The sequence below is a fragment of the Kryptolebias marmoratus genome, linkage group LG8, assembly GCF_001649575.2.
Source record: "Kryptolebias marmoratus isolate JLee-2015 linkage group LG8, ASM164957v2, whole genome shotgun sequence".
NCBI lineage: Eukaryota > Metazoa > Chordata > Actinopteri > Cyprinodontiformes > Rivulidae > Kryptolebias > Kryptolebias marmoratus.
The window spans coordinates 7,557,751-7,584,383 of record NC_051437.1 but is presented as its reverse complement, the minus strand read 5'-3'; the positions used below and the strand labels follow the sequence as shown (position 1 = coordinate 7,584,383).

General features: G+C 40.7%; 1 protein-coding gene across 3 annotated transcripts in view; it reads left to right on the top strand.

Annotated features, from left to right (window-relative positions):
* The window catches only part of plxna2 (plexin A2), a 226,970-nt gene that overhangs the window by 77,772 nt on the left and 122,565 nt on the right, over positions 1-26,633 (top strand). For all 3 annotated transcript variants that reach the window (XM_017419193.3, XM_017419192.3, XM_037976969.1), the window contains one exon: positions 11,780-11,914. In XM_017419193.3, coding sequence (XP_017274682.1) covers positions 11,780-11,914 — 135 coding nt within the window. The remainder of the gene's footprint in view (positions 1-11,779; positions 11,915-26,633) is intronic.

Here is a 26,633-nt window from a genome sequence, read left to right as displayed (position 1 = left end):
GCATGCCTATCCATTATATGTCGCCCACATGTTCATATTAAAAAGGTTTGGGTTTTTTTTTCCTCCCAGCAGGACTTCTTTCAAGGCCATTTTCATGGTGGGGAAGAAAGTACTTATTGTGGAGTAGGTGCTTCTGTGTGGCACTGAAAGAAAATGCTGGGCCTGCAGAACTGGCTCTGATTGGTTATACTCAAAACAGGTACTATAGAAAAACAGAAGTCTAAAAAAAACTTTGTGTTGTTGCAGATGAATAGGTCGATACGGTCATTGAAGTGTTGCTTTCATGGATATAAACTTGCATCTTTAACTTGCAGTTCTTGAATGGCTTGTAGAAAAAAAAAACATCTTATGGAATGTTAGGTTTAGAATTATATTTCCAGCACGTAAATATGGTCCCTTCTTCTGATCAGTGATGGTCCTCTTTTAGGAAAGAAACTGCTTCTTGCTTTGGCTGTTTCCTTCAGGCATCACTGCAGCCAATCATCTGTCTCTTGAAAAGAACATTGCTGAGTCTTTCTTAGTTGTCCTGAGCTTCTGCAGAAGAACTGAAACAAACTTTGACATTTCTGAAGACTTAATTGTGTTCTCAAACTTTACAAATATATATCACGATCATAAAAAAACAAAAAACAAACAAACAAACAAACAAAACAAACATTGCCCACCTTCCAATACTTCAAATTGCAGAAATATCAACCATAGCCTGAAACTTATCGGGGGATGGTTATTGATGTTCATACACATTACTGAAGTAAAAGGTTGGCTTGATTGAAATCTGTTTTGGTTTTTTTACTCAGTTTATTGTGCAGACCCTGCTGGCTATAATTTCCTAGCATCTCATTGCTCCCTGCCAACCCTGTCCCACATTTAAATCTCCCAAATCCGGTGGGAGGAATTGAAACAATTTCAACTAATTTGCCCCTCACCTGAACCTTTTTCTGAGCTACTTTTTTGATTCGCACAGCTTTGTGATCTACTTTGAAGCGTACCAAGGGGAAGAAAGCGGAGGGGGTGATATTTTCTTCTGGCTCAGGCTGTTTGACTTTCCTATGCTAACTTTTGTCTCACCATCAGAGGCTGTGTGTTCTGCGTGTATTGTGATTGTTTTCTTCTGTGCTTATTTACCCACATGAAATGAGCCGAGCGTTTTTTTTCCATTCCTTCCCTGTGCTCGTACATCATAGCAGTCAGAGTGCCACCTTTGAAGCATAATTTTCCCTGGAGACAAGGTTCCCTTATCAGAAGTCAGGCTTTTGTGAGGAGGTGTCGTATTTGTTCTCATTACACAGGATTGTTAACTACAAGTGTAAGAGACAGTGTAGGTGTGTGTGCGCTGGTGTACGATTGTGTGAACATGTGTTTTATGTTCATAGAATGCCGTCTGTTTATTACAGTTCATAATTCGAACGTGCATAGCTGTAGCGTGAGCGCAGATTTGTTTTTGTTGGGCGCATCAGGCTCAATTCTTTGCTCCCCTCATGCTTCAACTTTTCATTCCTCCTCATTGAATGAACCGTTATTCATTAAGGATGGCAATGCATAGGCATTGAACCACCATTAATTCCATTCACCCTTTTTTGTTTGTTTGTTTCTGTCACAGCTTTTGTTTCACTATTCCTTTTGGAGCTTTTGAAAAAGCCATCAAAAAATACACTGCAGTGTAGGGCTCGATCAGGAATAGTTTGCTATGACTTTTGCAGCAGCACACTGTATGGCATGAATGAAAATTGGAAAAAAAGAAAGCAAAAAAAACCATTCCAAATACATAACTGGATTTTGGTGAAATGAATGAGAAAAACTATCGCTCTTTGGAGCGCTATAGCTCAGGAATACTTCGAAATAGAAACATCCTTTAAAGTTTAAACAGGTTACAGAAAATTGGACTTTTGAGCTGTCGAAACTTTCTGATAAGAATTTTTTGGTCTTATTTCCACATACATTACCCTTTTTTGACAGTTTATCCATCAAAGCATAGGTATTTTTGTCTTCATTCACCCAGTGTGTCTCTCACTGCTTTAAGGTTCGAATTCTACCAGAATGCAGTGTGTTCGTCCAAACCCTCATTGACTTGCATTTTTTTCAGTTTTGAATATTCTCTAGGAAACTAAAAGTGAAGTTTTTTTTTAACTTGTGGTATCTCCTTCACAAAACACTGTAATCACAAAGACATTGATCTGTGTAACTATCAGACACTTCTGTTGTTCGCAGTTCAGGACTTGATTCTAAAGCAGTTGCGGTCTTTGCACAAGGGCTGTTTGTTTGAGGCTTAATTTGTCGTGTTCTTTCTGATCGTGGTTCCCTTTGCACTTCTTGTACAGTTTATTCATCAAAATGTCAGCTTTTTGTCAGCTTAGATTATTACAAAATTATGTCCCAAATTCTTGAAGGAAGCTGATGTGTGTTGGAGTTTGGTGCAGTATCTGCACTGACATTCTTCAAAATTTCCTCATAATGTTCTAGTTTCACTATTGTTTAATCTTCTCTCTACCTGAGTCAGCAAATCAACGAAAAAAAAAAAAGTGTCATCAGCTATTTAGTTTTGTGTACAAACTCTTTGTTTTCAACTGTTTTTATTGTTTTTGTCTGGCTTTTTTGTACCCTTTATTTCTTAAGGGCTAAGCAGAAAATCCCTCCCACCACATCCCTGCATTTCTGCTCCCTCAGAACCTTCCTGGCCCGTGTCCATCAGCGCCATGCTGGTCTCTGTTTTAATACAGAGCTAAATATAGACCTTGCATTGTGCTGCTGTGCTTAATATGTGTTTGGGCTGATCAGAGTCGTGGCCTGATCTCATCCTGCCGCAGACCCCTAATGCGCGCCGCGGTCTCTGGTTTCTCTGTGGAAACGAGGGCAAACACAGGAAAAGTGCTGAAACAGCCATGTTTGGGGGGGAGGGGGGTTGTAAGTTACACGACCCAGAGAGCTGGAAATATAGCAGCCCTTAAATGGAAGTGAATGAAAGATGGATGCTCTCTAGCTATTACAGAAATGGCCTTTGCAAGATTCATTGTTGAGACTCGCCGGCGATCAATTTGACAGGATGTTGTTGCTTCCGATATTCACAGGGAATCAATGGCGGTGAAGAACCGGCCACTTGAAACATCATCATGTGTGATTTGTTTTGCGCAAGATCCCGCACTAATGTCTGAACAGATAAGAAAAAATATTGTAGAGGAAAGGGTTAACTGCTTTGTTCACGACGCAGAGGAAGAAATCAATAAAGTTTATGGTGCCCAGCCAAAAATATGAAGCAATTGGCTGTTGTATTGATTAGGGGCTCGGGTCGTTTTAGGCAGATATAGTGCCATCTCCTTCTTTAATGCCTGTTCCTCTTCCTGTAATTTACCCCTGTTCCTGCCTGCATCCCTAGAGAATATATCCTGTTTTTTCTTTTCTCCTACCTTTCCTCTAAACTTCATTACCTGTTCGTTTGCTTTTCCTCCCTCCTCATCGCCCTTTTCCTGTCTTCACCCATGGTCCTCCCCTTCTGTCACAAAAGCCTGGCCTCTCCAGCCTTAGTCCATCCGAGGGGAATTGACACATGGTGCACTCTGGCAAACAGGCAAACGGGAGTCGTATGGAAGCCTATATTGTACAACAGGAACAAAAGAGACAGCATGCAGTGCTGGTGGGAGCTACCTCACACTCTTCTGCACAGCACATTTCTACATGCCGCTCGCTACCGACACCAGAATTCTTCAGCCTGACACCGGTGATGGATTAGATATGTTATTGAGGCGGAGAGAGGCTCCGTATTTTCACCCAGTGTGAGGAGGGAAAAAAAAGGAAATAGAGACACACACACACATACACAAACACAGGAGGCAGGATAGCTTGTTCCTATTCCACCTGAAAGGAATACACCAGCAGTCTGCTACATTTCAAACTAGGTTTCCCGGACAGACACATGAGCCTTGTTGGTATTCAGTCACCTGCCAGTTGTTGAATACAAACAGCTGATTTTCTTCTGTCTGGTGTTAGAGTTCTCATTTATAATCAAAGGCCTAACATTCCTTGAAGGACTGCATATCGCCCATTGTATTTCATGCCTGAGTTTCAAAGTAAAATCATCTTATAATGAGAAAAGACATAGTTAAAGCCATTTTGGTTCAACCTTGTAAATGATGCGATCTCATGCTCTATTTGAGATCTAGCTAGATTTGTTATCGCTCAAAGAATGTGTAGAGGATGACTACCACACTAAAATTAGCTCAATATCTGTACAGTTATCTGAGTTATGGGGATTTTTGTGTTAGCTAGCGATGATTAGTTGTGATAGCCATCTTGAAAGTGGGGTGACTCCAAAAGTTATTCAATTGTCAATGTACATCCACTAATCCACTAATTACTGTCTGCAAGTTTTATTTAAATCCATTCAGTGGTTCATAAGATATTTTGCTACAACAGACAGGTTTGATGCCAACACTTAATGCCAAAGTTTTAAGCAAAAATATCTTGTAATGTGTAGCACTTGAAGTATGCATTTGGGTTGATGCTCAACTACTAACATACCAAATTTTAGCTAAATATCTTTGAAATCAAGTCAGTTAAAGCCATTGTTTTGTGTTTCCTCAGGTCTGTGACAGCCATTTTGAATTGGGTAGACTCCAACAGTTAATCGGTTGTAGCTGTAGACCCACCGATTATTGTCTAAAAATTTTCAATCTAAACCATACAGTGGTCTGTGACATATTTTGTTAACAGAAAGACACAGGTTACTCCAATATTTAATGACAAGGTTTTAAAGACAGATCTCACATGATCAGTTAGTGTTCAGAGTATGTGTTGACAATCAATCACAGCTAATATGAAAGCAAATTTCCAATCAATATCTGTAAAACTGGTTGCGTAATAGCAGTTTTTGTGTTTCATAAGGTTTCTTACCTGTGAATGGCATATTGACTTGGGTTGCCTCCAAAAGCTAATCAGTTGGAGAAGTACATCGACTGATAACTTTATGAGAGTTTCAATAAAATCTGTCCAGAAATTTATCAGATATGTTACTAATGCTGCAGTCAAACAAACAGGCACACACAAAAGGTTGTGTTCTTGTTTATTTAGTTCAAACTGAAAAAAGAAATAAGGATGCATTTGTGTCTCCTCCCACATTAGATTTCTGTTGTGCAAGTGATGACTTTTTTTCTTCATTGTGACTCACACTGATGCATCTCCAATACCTAAAGGGGGTGACTTGTTCCATTATGCATCCATATCCAGGGGGATAGAAGAAGGGTCTGTCAGTGCACCTCACACCCCACTGCCACCATTCTTTCACACTCCCATTTATCCACACTCGAGGTTATTCCATAAACAAATGCTGTTATTCATGCATGGGGCTTCGCAGCGAGAGATGAAGGTTTAAATAAAGCAGGGCACGTGTTGTTTATGGTGGCTTCTCATATCTTCCTGGAGTTCTGATGAATTGCTCAGTTTTTATATTGGTGTTCTCTGGGGTCCACACATTTCCACCAAAACACGCTGGCGTCACCCTGCCTTTTCTCATCCGCGTGAGTGAAAATTGAGTTTTGAGGGGTTAAAAGTAAATTACACAATTGAGGAAAATGTCTTGTGACCGGGGAGCGTGGCTGTCCCAAAAACCTTTGAAATTATAGATGCCTCCTGACAAGCTTCACTGGCTCTTAAATTGCTGTCAGTCTTGACACTTAGCCTATTTGGTCCGAGCTACTGAGCAATCCCAGGATCAACTTCAAGGCCATTTACTGATGCTGAGATTGGTTCTATCAGATGAATTGGATTTGATTGGATAAGGTTTATCACGGACGCTGTCAGAGCTCTCTGACCTGTGTTTTTTCATTCGGTAAAACCCCAACAAAGCTCCCTCTTTCCTGAGTAGAGCTTCCTCTGTAATGTCTCTGGGAGGGGACAGTGCATTGAAACAGAGCGGGAACGTGTGTGTGGTGGTGGTGGTGGTGTCCCTTTGCAGAATTTAATCCAGTGTGTGGGATCAAGCAGATAAAGGCAGTGCCCGTCACTCCAAGTCTCAGGACTGCTGAAGTGGATTAGTGGAGATGCAGGAGAGATAGCTGTCAGATTTGCGATTTAAGAAGTTCAACTTTTACTTCTCACTTTCTTTTCACCATCTCACACTAAGTACAGCTGAGAAATTTTACCAATGGGTCATTATTTTCCTAAAAATCAACTCCCATTATGCTATTCTGGTCCAAGGTGTGGGCGGGCTATCTGAAATTTAATATATTCTGATCCTGACACACAAGGTCTAAGTGTGGACTGTTTCTCACTGTGTGGTTTGGTAAAGGCTCCCGTATGTAAGTTTACAGTCTTCTCTGCCAGCTGAAATATTATGACAAAAAAACAGTCTTCCTCAGGCTGATCTGTATTTGTCTTGGCAACCACCTGTACATCAGCATGTCCTGTTTCAGAAAAACTAAACTCCCTCAGAGCTGAGGGTTAAAAATAGGATTTCTAAATAAATTTGAGAAGGAAACAGCTCCCAGGTAACAGAAGCCATTGAGAAAGAAAAGAAAACAGTACCTGATGTAATTCCTCTAGGTACTGTTGATGCAGTTTGGGTCCAGCTTTAATTTCTAAACGGAGTTTGGACACTAAGTTTTCGACTTGTTGGTTCTGCAGCAGTTTTGTGGTGTGATTGTGGTCACATCGTCTTGGTGGGCAAATCTGCTGCAGTCACCGTATGCTAGATGCTGCTTAACACTGGCCTTTAGAAGAAAAAAAAACACAGTTTTTGCTTTTACTTTCCCTTCTGTTCTAGAGGAGCAGTGTCCAAAAAGCACAGCAAAAACACACATTTGATGCACTTTTACCCAGGATTTTGTTCAGCCCTTTTCACTCGAGCAAATTGCTTCTCACAGACTCTCACAGTTGGTGAGCCACTGTCTGGCACGGTGTTCAAAACCAGTGAGACCAAGGCAGATTGGGAGAGAGGGAGAGAGGAAGAGGGAGAAGGGCAATCTGAAGTGGAGTTTGGTCAATCTTCAAACGTTTTTCCAGGGTTCTTACATGGTCTGATCAAAAGCACCCCACTGGCATGTTCCCTTGAAGCCACACGAGGGGGTCTCTGATGCCTTTGCCATGACTTCCTGCTAACCAAACCCCACCCCTACCCCAAGCTCCTGACTGCTTAGGACTAGGTACCACAATGTAAAACATGCAAGAAACTGAAAATGAGTTTTCATTTATCTGGCAAGATGTGGCGTCTTGGGAAAATTTGGAAATAAATTGTCATTTATTTATAAAAAAACACCAACCTCAAATTCTGTTCAACAACAATAAAAAAGTGTTTAACGTAAGCTCTGGCAGACTTTTATTTCTTGTTAAGCTAGATGCATTTTGTAGGATCCACCACCCAACTAACTAGTCCCTGTATTCAGAAGTGCAAGTTGGAATATTCCTCAAAAACAAAGTTAGATTTTCACTACATACAGATGCATAAATAAAAACATAGTAAATAGATGTCAAGACTTTGCAGATTTTTGTCAATCTTGGAAATCTAACAAAGGTTCCAAAGTGAAAAGCTGTTTTTAAGACCAAAGAGTTGACTTTTTGTCTTGAGCCCAATGATCTGGCTCCATGACAGGAGACACATCTTTCATCACTAAACTGTACACATCGCTTTGTGTCACAGAAAAATTCTGGTAAAATATGCAGCATCTTGTGCACAAAAGCTCAGACATCTAAAGCTAAAGTTGCTGCTCAATCTTCCCATTTGCAAAATTAGTTTAAAATACAAACTAAGTGACTGCTTTGGATGACTACTTGTGTCACAGTTTTTAGACTTGGCCCATCCTTCCGTCTTTGGTGAGTAGGAGGGATGCAGAACAAGGCCACTGAGTGCACCATGTGTTCTGAGAACCAAAGTGAAAGTGCTTCAAAGTCTTAATAATCTAACTCTTTTGTGTGGATAAAGACTTTGCCATCACACTGAAAAGCAGCTCAACAAAGTTTATGCTGTAACTACAAAGTCGTGGAGGTTGTAGTGGTCTAAACACAGCCTCATGCACTTCCAATGATGTCCCATGAACTCCCAGAATTTGCACAAAGTGAGCATTTGAATAAACTTTGAGCTCAAAAAAACAAAAAAATAAAACAATCCATCCTTGTTTTTAGTCATAATTTATACATCATGACCATTGGAATGTAGAGAGGTTTTGAAACATTTAAAAATATAACAATAAATGGTTGATCTCATTGCACAAAGTTAGCTGAAAACAAACACAGAAGAGATGAGGACATTCTTGTCGTGCCACAAAACAAATGAGTCCATGGCACAAATGACTTGGTCTCACAAGTTTGCAAACAACATTTGAAATGTTCATCTTTTTATATTACACAACAGTGCAGCAGTCAGAAAAAAAATGCTAAATTATAGGAAACTGGTTTGGATTTTGAGAGCTAAACATAGAAACCTTGAGTGAGCTCCAGGATTTGCCTCCCACTCTTTGCTGCCTGAGGACACTCATTTCTGCGCTCAGCTATCCAGGCATCTTTCTGCATCACTTGGTGTATCTTTGTTTGGATTTATGTTTGTACATGATAGATATCAAATCCCACATGAAGTGTGAATCTAAACACCAGCTGCCTACTGTGGGTTTTGTGTGTTTTGTTAAATATCTATAATTCAAAATGATACTGCTTTCTTTTTCTTTGTAAATATTAAGTACAAGCCGTGGTGGACCTTGAGTACATGTAGACAGTTTTTCCAAGACTCTAATCCATTTTTGCCTTTTTTTTCCTCTCTTTTTTCTACTTTGTTCTGTTGCTGCCCTCCGATGCTTTTGGTGGAGAGAAGCTGGATAACAGCTGCGGTGTTGAAATGGGGGACCATGTCAGACCAGGCCAAACCAAAGTACAGGTCTCTGGGGCACCAGGGCTTGTTTCACTGCTTTGCTTCTCCTTTAATAGAGGGGAGTGATATTGTTAGAGAGGCCTGAGGGTATGAACCTTACCTGTTTGCAGCCTTCTCCTGTCTGATAAATAATGCAGGGTCAAATGAGGCAAAGATGGGGCAGGTTTTAGTCCCAGTAAGAGCACACTAAATGTTGAAGTGAAGCAATTCTGAGGGAAAAGGATGCTTTGAGTTTCAGAGTTGCTTACTCAGATTGTAGAAATTGCAAACTGGTAAAATAGAAGTGTGAAAATATAAAAAGTAGGTTTTGACAGATTTATTTTTGGCACACTAAGCACCACTTTTTTTTCTCCATTTACTTACTGGCAGTTTTTCATTTTTGCCATTTTTGAACCAATTTCACTGATTTCTGTTCAGAACCTTTATAGATAGAACTTTTATGGGTAACCAAGAGGTGGAGGGTGTCCTGGGGGGGGGGCGGCTTCAGGTTGTGTCATTGTACCTTTGAAGATGATGTGGTCCCTTTGGCATCAATGAGCCAGGACCTCTAGCAGACACTGGACTGGTTTGCAGCCAAGTAAGAAGCAGCCAGTGGTAGACTAGAGCAGGAAACTGACAAGTTGATGTTGATGCTGTAGGCAAATGGCGAAGTTCTCAGTTTACCAGTTGATGTTCCAACTTTCACAAACAGTCATGAGCAATTAGTACTGACCAAAAGAATGAGAGTATGAACACCAGCAGCTGAAATTAGCTTCCACTGCAGAATGGCTGGACTCATCCTTAGGGTGAGGAGTTTAGCTATTCAAGAGGAGCTTAAAGTAGAGAGGCTGCTTCTCCACGTCAAAAGGAAACAGTTGAGGTGGTTTATACATCTGGTAAAGAAGTGTTCAGGGTGCCTTCCAGTGGATGTGTTTCAGACATGTCCTGCTGGAAGAAGACCTTGGAGCAGACCCAGGACTTGCTGAAGAGAATATATCTCACATTTGCCCTTGGAACCAAGTAATTCTAGATAAGCTGGAGATGATAACTGGGAAAAGGGAGGTCTACGAATCTCTGCTTAAACTGTTGCTTCCTTGGACTGGTTTTTAGAAAAGGATGGATGGATGAATGGATAAATTATGGATGCTTATTTTTTTTCATTGTCCACATAGAGTAGCATGTCCCAAAAGGACAACCCTGCTGACATTTTTCCATTTTCAAACAATGTTGTGGGTGTGTGTTTACATTTAAATATGTGCAAATGTAACACGATTGCAGAATTTACTGCTACTCTGGAAAAATAGTGGATTTAATGTGAAAAGCAGCTGGATGTGGGTGTGTTTGTGTGCATGTAGTGGGAGGGTGAGAATGTTTCAGTGTCAGTGAAGTCCATTCTATTTTCTTTTGTGTGAGCCATAAGCCTAAGATGCTGACAGGAAAAAATAAATAAGTCCAAAGAAGCGAAGCCTGTACTTCTGATTAACAGATAATATTTAAATCTGATAGGTTTGTGCTTTTTGTAACCAAGTTGTATACAAAGGCCTGGAGAGTATTGGCTTTGTTTCTGAAACATTCCAAGAGACAGTTGTGTGTGTGTGCAAGAGAGAGAATTAAGAGGCTCCTGGACAGTGGTGAGAGAAAGTGTGATAGCGATCTGATTCAGATGAACTGCAAGCACGCAGCGGAAAGGTCGGGTTATCTTGTGATCCCCTGCAGCGGCGTTCTTGGACACATATCACCGTATGAAGGACCGTGACACACATGGCAGTGAAGAGAGCAGCGCTGGTCGGGCCGTTTGCTGACGTGCTTTATGGGCGAGCATATTTGCTGAGGTCTCCCTCCACGCTGCAGTGTCAGTAACCAGATGAATACTGGCACAGCCCCTGAGTCCTGCCTCCCACATATGGGTTCCACATATGTCCTGTTGTCCCTAACCCTAACCCCCCCCCAGGTCAGATGCAGGTCAGACCACTTTTCAGCTCTGCTCCTTAACTGCGATGCAAACCCTCACACTCTGACAGCAAAGCTCCAGGGACTCCGGTGAACTTACATCTCCGTTCCTTTACTTGACCCATCCAGCAGTTTGACACGCATTCATAGTCTCCCAAACAAACACGGTGTCTCGAGTGCGCACACATTAGCTCATATAGCGCTTCACCCTCCCAGTAGACCTTCTTTTGACAGGCATATGACCCTGACTTTCCCCCCTCTTGAGTTATTTTTTAGCAAGCCTGCATGCTCTTTGGGACTGTCACTACCTGAATAGACAGATAAATGGTTGGGTGGAGGGCGGCAGACGGGAATGGACAGATGATAGAGCCATCAGCTTTGATGTTTGATGGGGGAGGGCTCTGTGACTTCTGACATCATAGAGATGTCTCACAATCAGGAAACCCACACTGCTTCTGTTTGGATTTTCTGTCCTGGTTTCACATTTGGCCAAAGAGGAAAGATCGCCCCGTTTAGGTCTGGGAGTGTCGTATGACTCATAATTCATTACAATGGCGTTCAACTGTTTTTGGAGTGAGGTGGTCGTAGCCTCAAGTTCAGAGCTTTAAAGAAGGAAGTCATCAGTCATCAGGGGAAGGAAAATAGAGCTAAGGTTTCACAAAGATTTAATAACATCAGCAATTAATTCTTCACAGGTTTTGTAACCCAAGAACCTAAAAGAAATCATAGATGACTAACAATTACCTCACACAGTGAAATATTGCACTTTAGCACTCATCTTTACCCATTACAAATAAGTTTGAAAGAATTTAAAATTCTTAATTTTCTGTCCTTATTTCTACACAGTCTTCACTGATTTGAATCTCCAAGACGATACATGATAATGATGACAAACCTAGTTTGACTCAGTCTGTTGCACCTGTCAATCACTGCTTGTCTTGTTTTCCAATTTCTGCTGCTATAAATAGCTCCGCCTGACCTGTTTCTCTTCTGTTCTTTTCTCAGATTCGTGTCGATGGGCCTCCTCATGGCGGCGTCCAGTACGAGACACTCCCGGTTATAAAGGACGGCAGCCCCATCCTCAGAGACATGGCCTTCTCCCTCGACCGTAACTTTCTCTACGTCATGTCTGAGAGACAGGTAGGATGGTGCATGTTTTTCAAACCTGTGGTTCCTTATTATACTGAAATCCTGACAGGAGAATGGATGGTTTTAATGTGTCTTTGTGTGCGTGCGTATGTAGATGTTTAAATGTCAAGGAAAAGTGTGGGGACGTGCACGAGATGGCTCACCTCTGCGCATCACCGAATCCACAAGCTACCATTAGCTATAAATAACTCGGGTGGCACAGCGGGGGTGGGGGTGGGGGGGTACTCTGACAGCGTTTGATAATGAAGGAGAACAATGAGGGCAGGGACAAAGAAAGAAATGGAGAGACAAGAAAAAGGTTAGGTAGAGTGAGAGAGATGAAGGCAGAGGGTGAGAGGAAGAGTAATGAGAGAAAAAGGGACAGCTGGAGGAGTGCACGACTTGGAGAAAAGAGTGCAAGGTCATCCTTTCTCACTCCTAATGAAGTGACACAGCATCGCAGGGAGAGTCAGGAGCAGCTGATAGCCATCGATGTGCAGGTAGGAGGGACGCGACCCTACGAGAGGTGGAAGGGGGACACAAGGACAGAGCCGAGGTCAGGCCAATGAAAGGAGAAGTAGCTGGAGAGGAAAAAAAGAAAGACATGACAGGAGGAGGAGAAGTGAGACGGGAGGAGAAGCGGCTGCAGGGGAGCGTGGCGGCACAGCAGCAGCCCAAGAGACAGACGACGTGCGAGGCTGTCAGTGTCAAGTGATAAATTGCCATCCTCTCTCCTTATCTGTTCTTTTAACACCGTCAACAACTGGCCGTTCACAGCTTACAGGTCTGGAATCTTTGTGGGGGACTGACTCAGACAGAGGTGTCCACTGCACAGTGAAAGACTCAGGAAGAGGAAACATATTTTTTGAAATCCACAGTTGCTTTTATTTTTGTTGTTGTTGTTGTTGCCTTCAAAGTGTGACTACGACATTTGGCGATGTGTGTATGATTTGTTTCATTTCACTCCAGAAATCAAAACAAATGAAAAGCTGCTCACTTGTAGTCAGCCATGTACTGGCAGTGGAGAGAAAAATAAAACTGTCAAATAAACACATCAGATCATTCAGCGAGAGTTCAGTTCTTCAAATGCAATTACTTCAGAGAACCCTCCAGCAGTGAAATTAGTTCAGATTTTAGATCTCTAAAAAATTTATTAGTGGTGAACCGTCAGGGCCTGCAGGGTATGCAAAGAAGATCATTTTATTTTAATAATCTTTTACATTATGTGGTAACATGAGCTTGTATTCTGTCTGAGTGTCAGAACAGTTTTTAATAATCAGATTTTTTGTATCTGGTGCAGAATTTCTTCTAATTAGGGTGTTTGGCATCTGTCTCAGAATCCCTGGACCAAAACAACAGATGAGAGCGTTCAGTAAACGTTTTAGTCAACCAGTCAGATTTAGAGTTGCTTTTACTCTCCAGAGTGTTCTAGCTCTACTGGCTGATTTAAGTTAAAAGTGTTGATCCACTGTCTTTAAATGCACTGAAAATGGCAATAGGTGAATTTATTATCACAGAATTGTTACCTTTGTAAGACAACCACTCTGTAAAGTTAAAGGCCTAGTATTTTTCAAAGGAATGCATATCACCTGCTGCCTTTCATAACAGAGTTTTGATTCATGATGCCATAGTTACATCTTGCGAGACGTGTTAGTGCTCAATGTGTGAGGTGAGAATGACTCTCAGCTCCTACCACATAAACTTTATCACATTATCTGTAATTTCGAGTGACTTATAGCAATCTTTGTGTTGACAAAGGTCATTTAGCTGTGGCGCCCATCTTGGAATGTGTTGACACCAAATGACAGTCAGTTGTAGATTTACATTCACTGATTACTTTCTGAAAGTTCAATCAAAATCTAGTCCAATGGTTCATAACATAATTTTCTAACAGACAGTGTTGACTGTAGCAGTTATTGCTATGGTTTTAAGCAAAGATGTTGCACAATAGGTAGCAAACCAATCTAATCTAACTTTATTTTTAAAACACTTTAAAAATCCAAAGGGGACCGAAGCACTGTACACAGCAGACAATAAAATATGGCTCACACAAGACAAAATATACAGTTAAAGCATGAAAAAATTAAAAACTAAGAATAAAAACCTGCAATCAATACAATGAAACATACTAAAATAAAATAAGCACACTACGTATGTGTTAAGGATGACTCTCAGCTATTTCCACATCACAATTTAGCTTAGTATCTGTGAAACTGGCTAATGTTGATTAGCTCTGGTGGCCATCTTGAATAGGGATGACTTCAAAATGTAATAAGTTGTAGATGGACATACAATGATTACTTTCTGACATTCAGAAAGTCATTACTGGCTGTAAATCTACAACTCATTAATTTTTGGAGATAACAGAATTCAACATGGCTGCTACAGTTAATTGACAGTATCCTTCTCAAAAATGATCATAACTCAGTGAATTTTACCGATACTGGGCTAAAATCTGGTGTAGTAGTAGCAAAAATAATTCACAGCACATACTCAAAGCACTAACGGGCCATGCGCAATATCGCAGTATCGCATGAGATTGCACATAATATACTTTTCAAGGTTTGACCAAAATCTACAGCTCCATTATTTCTCATCATCTTAGTCTAAAACTCTAGTATGAAAGATATGCTTTCCTTCAAGAAATGCTAGGCCTTTCAATGATTTAATCCTTTGGCTCCCTTTGTTTTTGGTAGGCTAGAGAGGGCCCAATATCGCACACTGGACCAATTTGAACAGGACAGAAACGTGGTACTGAACATCTTCCACAAGTTAAGAAGAGTTAGTTCTGGGTCTAAAACGCCCCTTCTAAGTTTATCAAATCCTTCATTCTTGCTTAGTTCACAGATGAAACAAGCTTTTGATGTTAAGCCAAAAACTGCTAGTCATCTGAATGAGGAGCTATGTTGGTGAATATTATTAGTATTCCGTTTGTCGACTCCTCTATCTCTCTGTAGGGGTTGTGGAGGATCGAAGCAGGCAGACACACACATACAAAGAAGTGTGCAGCTTCTTTGGAGGTGTTGCCTTGAATGTTCATTGATGCTGCTCGAAAGTCGAGCCCAACAGATTGACTGGTTTTGGGGTTCTGTTTGGCCACAAAAAATCCTCAGCATTTATATGCTTGATCTGGACAACTTCCTCCTAAAGCTGAAGTCTGCATATTAAACATACTTGATGCTATCCACTGTGCATTGCACAAAAGCCACCTTAAACAAGCCATGTTGCACTCAGTAGGAGACATCTATTTGACCTTTAGCTCAACATGAGCTTAAATGCCACCTCAAGTCACACATGCAGCCTATCACGAGATATATCTTGTCTAAGCTCCGCTTGTTCCCATGTGTCCGACTGATGTAGTCTGTGGCCAAGCACATGGTGTTGGGAGATGGCGAGAACAAAGACGGGATGATATCAAACAGGAACCGGAGCGCGTTTTGGCTCCAGTTGCATTTCCGACTCGGAATAACAAAGAAGCTCTGTGTTTGGCACAGTGGGGAAAGAGAGAGGACAGAGTGAGCAGAGGGGAGGCATATGCTGGAAAACAGAAATCGGGAAGGGGAATGTGATATTTGTAACATGAGGCACTCACCGCCAGTGTGTGCGGTGAGAATTGTAGGATTTCATATATATAAACATACAGTCAGTTATGCAAAACACATGCTCTCCTAACATTTATTTGCAAGGGGTAGTGTGATAATGCGCTGGCTCCCACAATCACATGGGTACAGAAAATTAAACTTTGACAATTACACACACAAGCAAGCATCAGTCACCCATTCAATGTTCTAATAGTGTTTCAATTAGCTTTCTTGATGCCTTTCAATATATGTTTTTGCCTTATGTGCCAATCAAAACATATAGACAGCACCAATTCAACAACATTTGCTCGGGTTACACTTCAGTGAACTCTTGACTTTCTCTTGTTATCGTTAGTTACTTCTTCGCATTCTCATACATCATCACTCATTTCCCCTTTGAGCATGTTTATTAGCTTCCCATTTCATATCTGAGCTGTCCTACTGCCATGTTAAACTGGGTCTTTGTTTAGTAAATGTAATGACAAAAGCGGTAGTATTAATGATGGGCTGAGACCGGCTCAGCGTGAAGGCAGCGCAGTGGAACTGATGAAAAGACCCGGCTCAGTTATTTTCTCTTCTCCAGTAGTATTTGTGTGTTTGAGTGTGTTCCTTCTTTTGCAGGGTGCTGTATCATTACTGACAGCTCTGACACGCATAAGAGAAGTAGGTTTTTAGCTCAAAATTTATGCTCAGGACTGTGTGTATATACACTATATCTGCATTGGCGCCATATGTGGAAAGCTTTGCAGCGTGTTGGCTGCAGTTTTGCAGGAGTTGCTTTGTCAGTGTAATGTCTTAGTGGCCTTGTGCACATTTGGTCATAACTTTCATCCTCGGGGATCTCCTCACAGGAAAGCAGCAACTACATGTGTCTGGATTTTTTTTTTCAGTTTGATTTTCCTAAACTTGATCAGATTACAATAATCTGCTGTATATGCAAATAATGGCACATAACTTTACAGAGGTGACGACACAGCAGCCTATATTGCACAAGCTCACTATCAATTTATGCACTAAATACTAAAACAACAATGGAGCCATTTCCCTTGTTTTTTTTCCTATATCTGTCTCTTTCTTGAGATTGTTGCCCTTAAACTTTGATTGTATCCTGAAATGGTTATTACCCAAAATGAAACTTTAAATACTCTCAAAAAGATTGAGTTCTGGGAGAATCTTGAGTCAGTCTTGAGTCAAACTGAGAATGTTCTTCCTCTCTTAATTGATACACCTTTTATGTAATATTTTTTGCCACTTAGTGGTATGGCAAGATAGTTTACTGTTTTTGTTAGAATAATATGAACCAACCTTTTTTCATTAACAAAGCTAAAGCCAAAAAAAAAAAAAAATCACGCAAAATAGTAGGTCTTGTGTACATCAGTAGGTGCTCCTTCAGTATAGAGCAGAACACATTCGTATTTAGACATCTAAACAAACATGAGATAAATATGTTTTAAACCACCTCTGAGTGAAGCCTGGGTGATCAGATCTGATTGCATCAGGATTCCCCCTAGTGAGTACAAACCTGTAATTAGGGCCCTTACATTTTTGATTGTATCACCTATGCTGGCACGCTAAAAAAGAAAAAAAAAACAGAACAGTAGCTCCAAGTACTTTGTGATTTTGTATAAATATTGTTTACGATTTATGTTAGAGCCATGGTTCTCAAACTGTTACAAGTACCACCAATTGGACTGAAGATTTCTTGAATGATACTAAAATAACACCAACGAAGTCTCTACTGAACCTGCTGACAACAGAAAATGCAAAACAGTAGATTCAAGTTACCTCAGATTTTTTGTTATAGGGCAGAAGAAGAGTCAAGTCTGCACCCTTGAACCAGAGATAAGGTTAGGGGTTTAGCCAGTTTGCTTGTTTATGCCAAATGTGAAAACATGTTTGAAAGCTTGTAAAATTGTTATTGTTATTGTCTGCCATAACGACGGTACTTTAAGATCTGATGTGGTACTTGGAAAAAGCTTGAGAACCACTGTGATAGACCACATGCGAGTCATGTAGTGTAAGTATATTTGCATCAATAAACCCTCAATTTTGGCTTATGACTTGGTAGTAGCACCACTGACAAAAGCAGTGATGAACAGAAAAAGGTTGTAGCCGTTCTGGGAAATTGGGCTGAACTGCCTCCTGGACATGGCATCAAAGTTTTCCTTGTTTTTTGTTTGTTTGTTTTTTTCTCTTGTTGTTTTGTTTTTGTTTTCTTAGTCATTTGAAATGCCCTCTGAAATGTCTTACATTCTTAAAAATACCTCACCACATTTAATATTGCATCAAAAGCTGTAGCGTTCAAGCTGAATACCATCATCCGATGGTGTTGCAAAACACTCACGGGTCTGTACTTCATAGCATCTGTAAGTATCACATGATCAAATGCCGGAGGATTTGTTCTTTATTCAGTGATTATAATAAACATAAAGCCAGATACACAACAGTGATACAGTATGCCAGAGCCATACCAATTCCAGTAGGCACTGTAATCAAACAGCTGGTCAAAGTTTTTATATTTGAACGGCAGCTGGAGCAGAGCTTATTTACTGGGGCTTTTGGCAGCTCATGCAAATTCAGTGCATTGCACCTGCACAAGTGTTTGGAGTGGCCTTGCTGATTTCTCACCCCTCCCTTATTTAGTTTTATTTTTTTATTTTTTTTGTATCTGTATGCCCAAGAATGCAAATGATATTGATTTTTTTCTTTGTAAAAAAAAAAGCAGTGACAAAGTCTCTATTTGTTTGTACTTTTGTGAGCTGTGGAGAATGTCGGGAGTTTATGTCAATGGAGAAGCATGAAACTTGTTGAACTCTGTGGCTCAGTTAAAGCTTTAAACAGCATTTCCTCTTTAATGCAGCGTGCTGGGATAAATAGTAAAACTAATCATGTACGCCTGGGCCCTAGATAATCAACATTTGACACTTTTTCTATTTCGTCTTTGGTGCATTGTGCTGTTATGGCCTTTGGCTCTAAGCATGAGGGCGAGCACTCATCACATGCTGCTGAGAATCAGCAACTGCATTATTTCAGTTGCTTTGGTCAGATGCCAGTACACAAAGACCAGGCTATAATGTATTATTCATGGGGAATAATCAAGATTTAACATTCGAGAGCGCTTTGAAGTGGTACCTGTGGTGTGGCCTCAGTTCTGCCTCAAAAAGTGTTGAAAACATGTTTTTTTTTTCTTTAAAAAAAGGGAAAATTCTCACAAATACACAATGAATGTGGCTGAATTAAAAGCCAAGATGGGTGCAGATGTTGACTTCTTAGTGAAGCTCAATGGTTTTGTAATGTTTTATAGCTGTGGCACACAAGAGTACAAAATAGACCTCAGCTGACTTAATAGAGTTCCCAGTGAAATAATGGCCCCCTAATTGTGAGCTCTTTATAAGGATAAGTGTGAAATCCCTGCTAGCATGGCCAACTGAGGGTTACTGTTCCGGCCAGTAAAACTGACTCGTTTTTCATGGACAGGCTCATGCAGAAGGCTTCAACCACGTGCTGCTGTCACTCTTCACTACACTCTTGGCTTTTTAGCAAACATTCAATCCTGTCAGCTTGCAGTCTTTGGATGACATCCTCCCTCCTTTAGCCACCTCTGTGTGTGGAACAGCAACAGTACAGTTCACAGGTAATAAAAAACGAAAAGAGTGTCTCTGTTTTTCATGTCTGCCAACTTCTTCCGGGTGCTCAGCTGTGAAATTTGAAATCCATGCTTGACTTCTTTCTTTCTTACCATGGACCCTTTCTGAACCTGCGCTACCTCCTTGTTTCTCCTTCGTTTGAATGTTCTATTTGTCATTCCTTCATCCAGGCTGGGAAGAAGTTACCTTAATAGTTAATAAGACTGGCGGAAAGCTTAAGGCTAAGATTTGATGACATTATACAAAATCAATATAAGAAAAGGTTCAGGTGTGTTAAACACATCAACTTTCTGAGTTGTGGCAAGAGAATAAACACTTGCTTAGAGTCTGGCCTTTCACTGTGCATTAGAAATCTTGCTGAAAAAAGTGACCAGCAGCTGTGTTAGCAGTTTTGCAAGTTTTGCAAATTGGTCACACCAAATGGTCACACCAAACACAACAGTCTTAAATGACTTATAAAAGCTCAGATTTGCTGAGAATTTAACTAAAATGATACAATCCTAGAGCCCACTACAGCCAGAGCAATGGGAACTAGTCATGTTCATATCAACAAGAAAAAGAGTTTGTGTGATTTTTTTTTTTTTTTTCCAAATTGACTTTTCATTTTATCTCACTGCCAACTTTTATGTGTAAGTTAAAAAATTATGATGGTAATACCCCCATCACACTTTATACGTGATATTGAGATATGTGACTGAAAGAAAATGATGTAATGACATTACTCATTTTCAAATCTGATACTAGTACACACAGGGTGATTTCCAGCAACTACAGGTTGCCACAGATTTATTGGTCATGCTTATAAAGCCAGTGACATGAACGGAACAACTTTGAAACGCCATATACATGTCTTAATGATGAAATTTGTATTGCAGTGACCCAGCAGTTACGTTCTACTGTCTCATGCTGCACTATGCAAACGATACCAGTTATGACTGTGTCCACAACTCTTGGTGTAGCCTTTTTTTGACATTAATTCTTTTTTGGCAGGCATGTTGTTGGTGTAATATGGCTTAATTTCCCCACTGTTAAACTCAATTCATATACAATACACAGACCTGAAACACAGTGTACATTGCATATACATCATATACATTACAGAAGTTGAGATTTAAAAAAAAATGTGATTCAGTCCTTCACATTTGGACTCATGTAATAGGTGATTCTGGATATGTCTGGATGGCAAAATAAGAATCAGTTTAACAGAGGCTTTCATATTGATGACTGACACATGGGAATGTAAAATGACTTTCTCCACCCTGCGTTTAAAGATGTCTTTCTTTGATATATTGTTGAACATTTTCATTGTTTATGTTGTAGGGTTATTTTGTGGTACCTGACTTTGGCTGTCAACAGAAGTAAACTAAAGTTAGTTTTATATGGTACAACTGACAAAACCTTGATATCACACAGCCTACTGTTAGGTCCCAACCCCCCCCACTTTGGGAACCACTGGTCTAAATGGCTGTTTATACGAGAGAAGTGGTCCAAGCAAATGTTTTCTGTCATGCACGAGAAAACTGTGAAGCCATGTGCCAGCACATGGACCACACATCTGCGCCCGTTCCCACCCTCACTGGGACTTATCATGAGAGTGAAACAGTGGCCACAGCTTGCTCAGCTCTGTCTGTTTTTTGACAAACCTTAACAACAGAAAACCATCTTTGGGGCATCCTGCCATCCGTCAGACAGTGAACGCTGGCTTTGATAGATGGGCCATCATGTTTTATCGGAGATGCAAGCACAACAGGGGGGTTGGTTTGGCAGCTGTAGGGGCGAGGGCCAGCAAATCAGTCGCATGGCTGCTTCCATACCCAGGTGCTGTACGGCTGGAACAGTCGCCTGGAGCTGCAGCCTGAAAGCTCACGCTTAGATTCTTTGCTGATTTCCACACAGACTTACTTGATATTCACACCGGGACAAATTAGGATAAATCCCTTTGTCAATACACTCATCCAGTGTTATTGATGATGCCATTTAGCTTTTCATTATAAAAAGAGCTACCATCTACCCACTTCTTCTTATTAAATTCCACTAATCTGAAGCTTTGTTTGGTGAATCGTTTGGCTCAAATTCCAAAATTTACATCAAAAGCATTGCCCATGAGCGGAAACTTATTTATTCATGATAATTATATTTCTGAAAGCAGTTTCATCTTATAAAATATTTTTAGAGATGACTTTGAGTTCCTAATAAAAATTAGGACTCAAATGGTGATCAAACAACTTTGATCATCAATCGTTTAATGTCTTCACCCCAGGGGATTCTTTGCCCGCATTAGGTTATAAAACAGGGACAATTACTCATCAATATACTCATGTTTTGATGCCAGTGCAAAACAGAAAATCAATCATACAAAGACATAAAATACTGATTGAAGTCCAAAGTGAATTATTTTCAGTGTTTTTCCACTACTTTGTTAGTTTGAAGTTTTGTTTATCAGAGTCAGAGGAGATCATAAATTTGCTTTTCAGATGGGTATCTTATATTTGTTATTTTAACAATATGATCTTTCCCCTAAATAATAGGAATGTTTGTGCTTTTCTTTAGGTGAGATTGTTTTATGTATTGCATCTGCTGAGGGTAAAGTTGCCTGTCCTTCTAAATATATATGCTTTATCTCACTCTTAACAGACCAATTAAATGGCTTAAATACCTTTATGTTGATGCACACACTTTGTGTGTTTAGTCTGATACATATGCCACTTATTTGTGTGGGCTGTCTCCCAGCACTGTGAGGTCAGGGTTATGTGAAGTTCAAGGGTTGACTCAGTCTGTTCATCAAACCTGAATGAGTCACTCTACAGATCAGGTTAGACAGCCCTACACTGATCTTTTTTTTTTTAATCATCCATCTGCATGGCCACTTATCTCTTTCTAACGATGACTGATTTGTGTCTCTGTGCTTTTTAGCTTTGTTCTACCAATGTTTTAGATGTCTGAATGTTGAGCTCTGGTTGCCCCCTCTGCGGTAGCCCACCCAACAAAGGCACCTCATTTGCATGAGCCCCTGAACAGGCATTGGTAATTGACTTAAGCCAGGATTAGTGGTAATCAGGTTTTGTGCCCCGGAACCATTGACCAATCCTAACCTCATTATTTGATAGCAGCACACGTCCTGTCAGCCCCCATCAAGCTGTTAATTAATAGAAGCCTTTGCACACCAGCGTCCCGGCCTGACCTCCGTCATACCTCCCATTTGCCTGATCAGTCCCTCTTTTTTATCAGCTTAGGTTGAGACAAAGTTAGACTAGAAGATTGTTTTAGCTGACCGCCTGTGTCTCCTTATCTTTTAGTGCTACCTTAAACCCTATAGGTATAGATGCCCCAGCCCTTCTTTTGGCATCTTTCACTGGCCTTCTGACATAATAGCAGATAACAAGGACACCTGATCCTTAGAGATTCTGACTCCTCTGGTTGCGTCTGCTAGAATTTGTTATTGCTTACTTGATTGTTGCACATATAAATGGCAAAAAATTATGAACTCTATAGGAATTCTGAATACAAGAAATGGATGTTGGAACGTGCATGGTATTTGCAGGGTCTTGGCAAGGTCTTCGGTTTTGCATCCGTCATGCTTGAAAGAGTGTGATAGGTCCACAGTGGGTCTGAACATGCACAAAACGTCCTTAGCAGGGATGTGGTGGTTTATCATCACGGGGGCAGTGTGTCAGGCTCCTAGATCACAGATGGGGGAGTGTAATAGAAGTGGATCCATGACATGGAGTCCTCATGAACAGGCGTGGTTTGGTTGTCAAGAATTTGAAGCAAGTCTGACCATGCTGACCTCATGTATAGACTACAACTGTGATCGTCACGGAGGCCATGGAAACAACCTAGCACAGATGGGATATTTGTGGCGGTAGTATCGAATAAGTGTGGTATGATCTTTTAGCGCATAGCTGCATCCTGACTCAGTAGAAGAGAGAGTTGTACCAGAGAGGGTGTTTAAAACTTAGTCAAGGTGTAGGAAAGAATCTCTGGGATGCAATTTTCTGCATCCCAGAGATGCTTTACTCTAAAGGAGCTTTTTGCAAATCTTTCCCAATCCAGCCACGTAATAATACTATGTGTAGGTTCCAGAGAATGTAGCGGGGTCATCATGCAGTATAAAGGGGTCTTAGAAATAAAAATTGCAATATGTAGTTGATCTTGGGGAGCTCAGGTTCAGCCCTAACTTGGAATTGTGTTGCTGTGGGCTTTTTTATGTGCTTTGATAAGATTTTGTGTGTGTGTATATTGTACAAATTTGTGTGCAAGCACACTTCATAAATATGAGCCAAAGGAACCGTCCAGGAGCCATCCTACTGGAATAATCAGCTCTATAATTAAGAGCTGTGAGTACGTCAACTGCCTTCATGCAACCCCTCCTCCCCTCACTCCCTAAACCCCCTGCACCCAATTCTGTCTCTTTTCACTCTCACTGCCTGTCTGCCTCTATAATGGCGCAGCATTTGTCTGTTTCCTCCCTGTGCCTATGCCGAATGCTCATGACATTTACTGTGAGACTAATGGCAGTGCTTCAGTCCTCCTAATTGTAGGCTTTAATTGCAATAATTATTTACAAGCCTAATTAAAGCCTAGAGAGTGTCAGGAAGAAACACAAGTGCCAGTTGAAGGAATCACGACAGGGTTTGTCAGGAGCCAGGCAAAGAGTAAAGCGAATGTGGCGGCAGTGTTTGGTCTATAATTGGAGGAGGCTGCATCTGAAAGACTCTCTTGAGCTCATTCACTCCTGCTTTTGCTGTTTCTTTTTTACATCTGTTGTTTGCCTTTTTTCTCTCAGTGCTGACATGAGACTCTGGTCCCCGAGTGAAGTGTAGTCTCGATGGTCTCAAAGCTGCGGTCAAATGAGTGGATGTCAGCGAGCTCTGTCCCCGGCACTGTGGTACAGGTGTTTAGTGAAAAGGTCTCAGGTTGCCTCTGTTCTTTCTTGTTTGAGAAGTACTGACAGCTTATTTTACGACACCACCAGCTGCCCTCCAAATGGTTGAAAATGTGTGTGTTTGTGCCCACACATGCATGTCACCGAGTGCAGAAAATGTTGTGGTGTGCCTTTTAACCAGGCCTTAGGTTCATATGCTGCATTTGGCAGGAACTCAGGTGGTCTTTTGTGCACACACACACTGTGTGTGTGCAAGTGTGTGTGTTATACTGAGTGATGTGGTCATGCTGCCAGAGCCGCAATATGCTTTTATTCTGTCCTTCACAAGGCCAGCCTTAGTAAACAGGCTGCAGCAGGAAAGCTTCTGGTTTTGACGGGGCACCCATGGCAGCTCAACCTTTTCTTTACCCCAATTGCTTTACCCCAGTTTCCCCCCACTCCTTTCTCCTCTCCTTTTCTCTTTCTTCACTGCTGTCAGAGCAGTGTCCATTGGGAGGGCTCAATTCCACAGTGCCATTCTTCTATCCCCTGTGGCTCAATTTGACAAAACTGTCATCCTGAGCCCTGATGATGGATTCTCGTGTCACCCAGTTTGTGCAAGTGTGGATTTACATCTGTGTGTGTATTTAAAAAATTGTGTTTAATGATAGGAAATTGTATCTGATTCCCCTTTTTTAAACTCTTAGTGTACATAAACATTCATGGAATAAAAAAGAAACCAGTACATCACATTGTAAATATCATTTACAGATGTAGGTGCCTGAGATGCTTTAGGTAGTATCTTACTGGATTGAGATTGTTGGAGACTTGTTTATGACTTAGAATTGTGAGAAAACAGGCCCAGTCTCAGTGAAATCTGAATGTTTGCAACTAAGTGACCAGTGAGCGTTACATGGCCAATTTTTGACAACCACGGCTTGCAAAACTGTATTTTAGGCTGCACACATTATTTTTTTTATTCCCCTACACCTACATCGTACCCACCTAATCTGCTTTGTACCCACTTTGACAGCCCTCCTTATGTTTATAATTTAATCTACTGGAGTACACTTAAATTGAAGATTTAAGGCGGATTTAGATCAGTTTCTAATAATACCTGTTTTCTGTCATAAGGAGAGCTCCCTCAGAGGAGTAATACAATTCTGGCACTTCAAGACAAGTTCAAGATGCCCACAACAACTTTACAATTATTTTGAGAGAATATTTGTTGCCCTTTTTTTTTTTTTTTTACGTATTAAAATTTATGTGACAAACAGTAAGCCTTTGTAACTCAAACTAGGGAATTGGGACCTCCTTTGAATATTTGTATACATTTTGCAGACATTTTCACTCACAAATGTTGATCACAAACTTGCTGCCAAACTTGTTGCGGTCCAGTGAGAAACCAGCTTTCAGTATGGTTCCTTTTGTGCTTCTATTAATCACTTCTAAAGAACTTTGCTTAAAAGTTTATACACTTTTGATTTTAATAACAAGTAACATTCTCTAATAATCTAATATGTTATCTATGTCTGCTTTATATGCAGACATAGATAACATATTTTTAATACAATATTTGAGGAAAAAAAATTAGAAAGAGCACCAACTAGATAGGACCAGTGATTTTAAATATTAGCCTCCTTCCTGACTCTTATTTTAGATATTTGGTGGCATAAGGTGTAGCAGATATGGCCACAAAGGGACTGATGAGGATTGTTGTGGAAAAACAACTGTAACCTACAATGAGTAGGCTTTAAAGTGAAGTTCAGTCTGTACTTGTAACTGAAAGCACTATGTACCTTGGAGGCAAAATGTTTTCTTCTTAATTCCCACTTTCCAAAAGCAACTGGGGAGCAGTTAATTTGGCTGCACAGAGGCAGCTGTCTGAAAATTGTGCTATGAGAGGGAGAAAAAAAAACAGGGGTGGAGAAAGGAGAGAGTGAAACACAAAGGCAGTTTGGGCTCATTATGTTGATTTTTCCCTCTCCTGCCAAACAAAGACACCCAGGCACTTTCAGACACACCAGCAAAGATCACTCGCAGCTTCCTTTTCTCAATCTCACCCCACATTGAATTTTTTTGGAGGCAACCTAATAATTTCTTCTTCGATGCAAAAGTTTCCAAGCAATCTTTGTGTTTCTGTTTTCCATAAAGGCTCAAATTGGAATCAATCATGGGCATTATTATAAGTCCTGATGAGGTCTTTCAGCCAGAGAAATACCTCAGATTCTCATTAATATATCAGCACTGAAGCCCTGCTGAGCACCAGTTTGTGTGTTAGACAAGTAGCATTCACAGAACAATATATCATACCCAGTCTTAAACACACACACACACACATATGCACGCAGAATTTTTGGATTAGATGCAGTTTTTCTAACCACCTGAGCCTGGTTATCAATACTCCCCCTTCCGTCTCCCTGTCTCACTCCTCACAGACTAATATTCATCACACAAACACACAATCACACGTGCGTACCCACGAGCAACAGCCCTGAGAGCAGCGGGGTGTATCCAAACCCTTCATTTGTATGTACATCGTGTTCATGGGGAGAGTCGCTGAAACAAAGAGAACAAACATGCTCACATCCGTGCACACACACACATGCTGTTACACACACATGCCCAGAAAAAAAAAA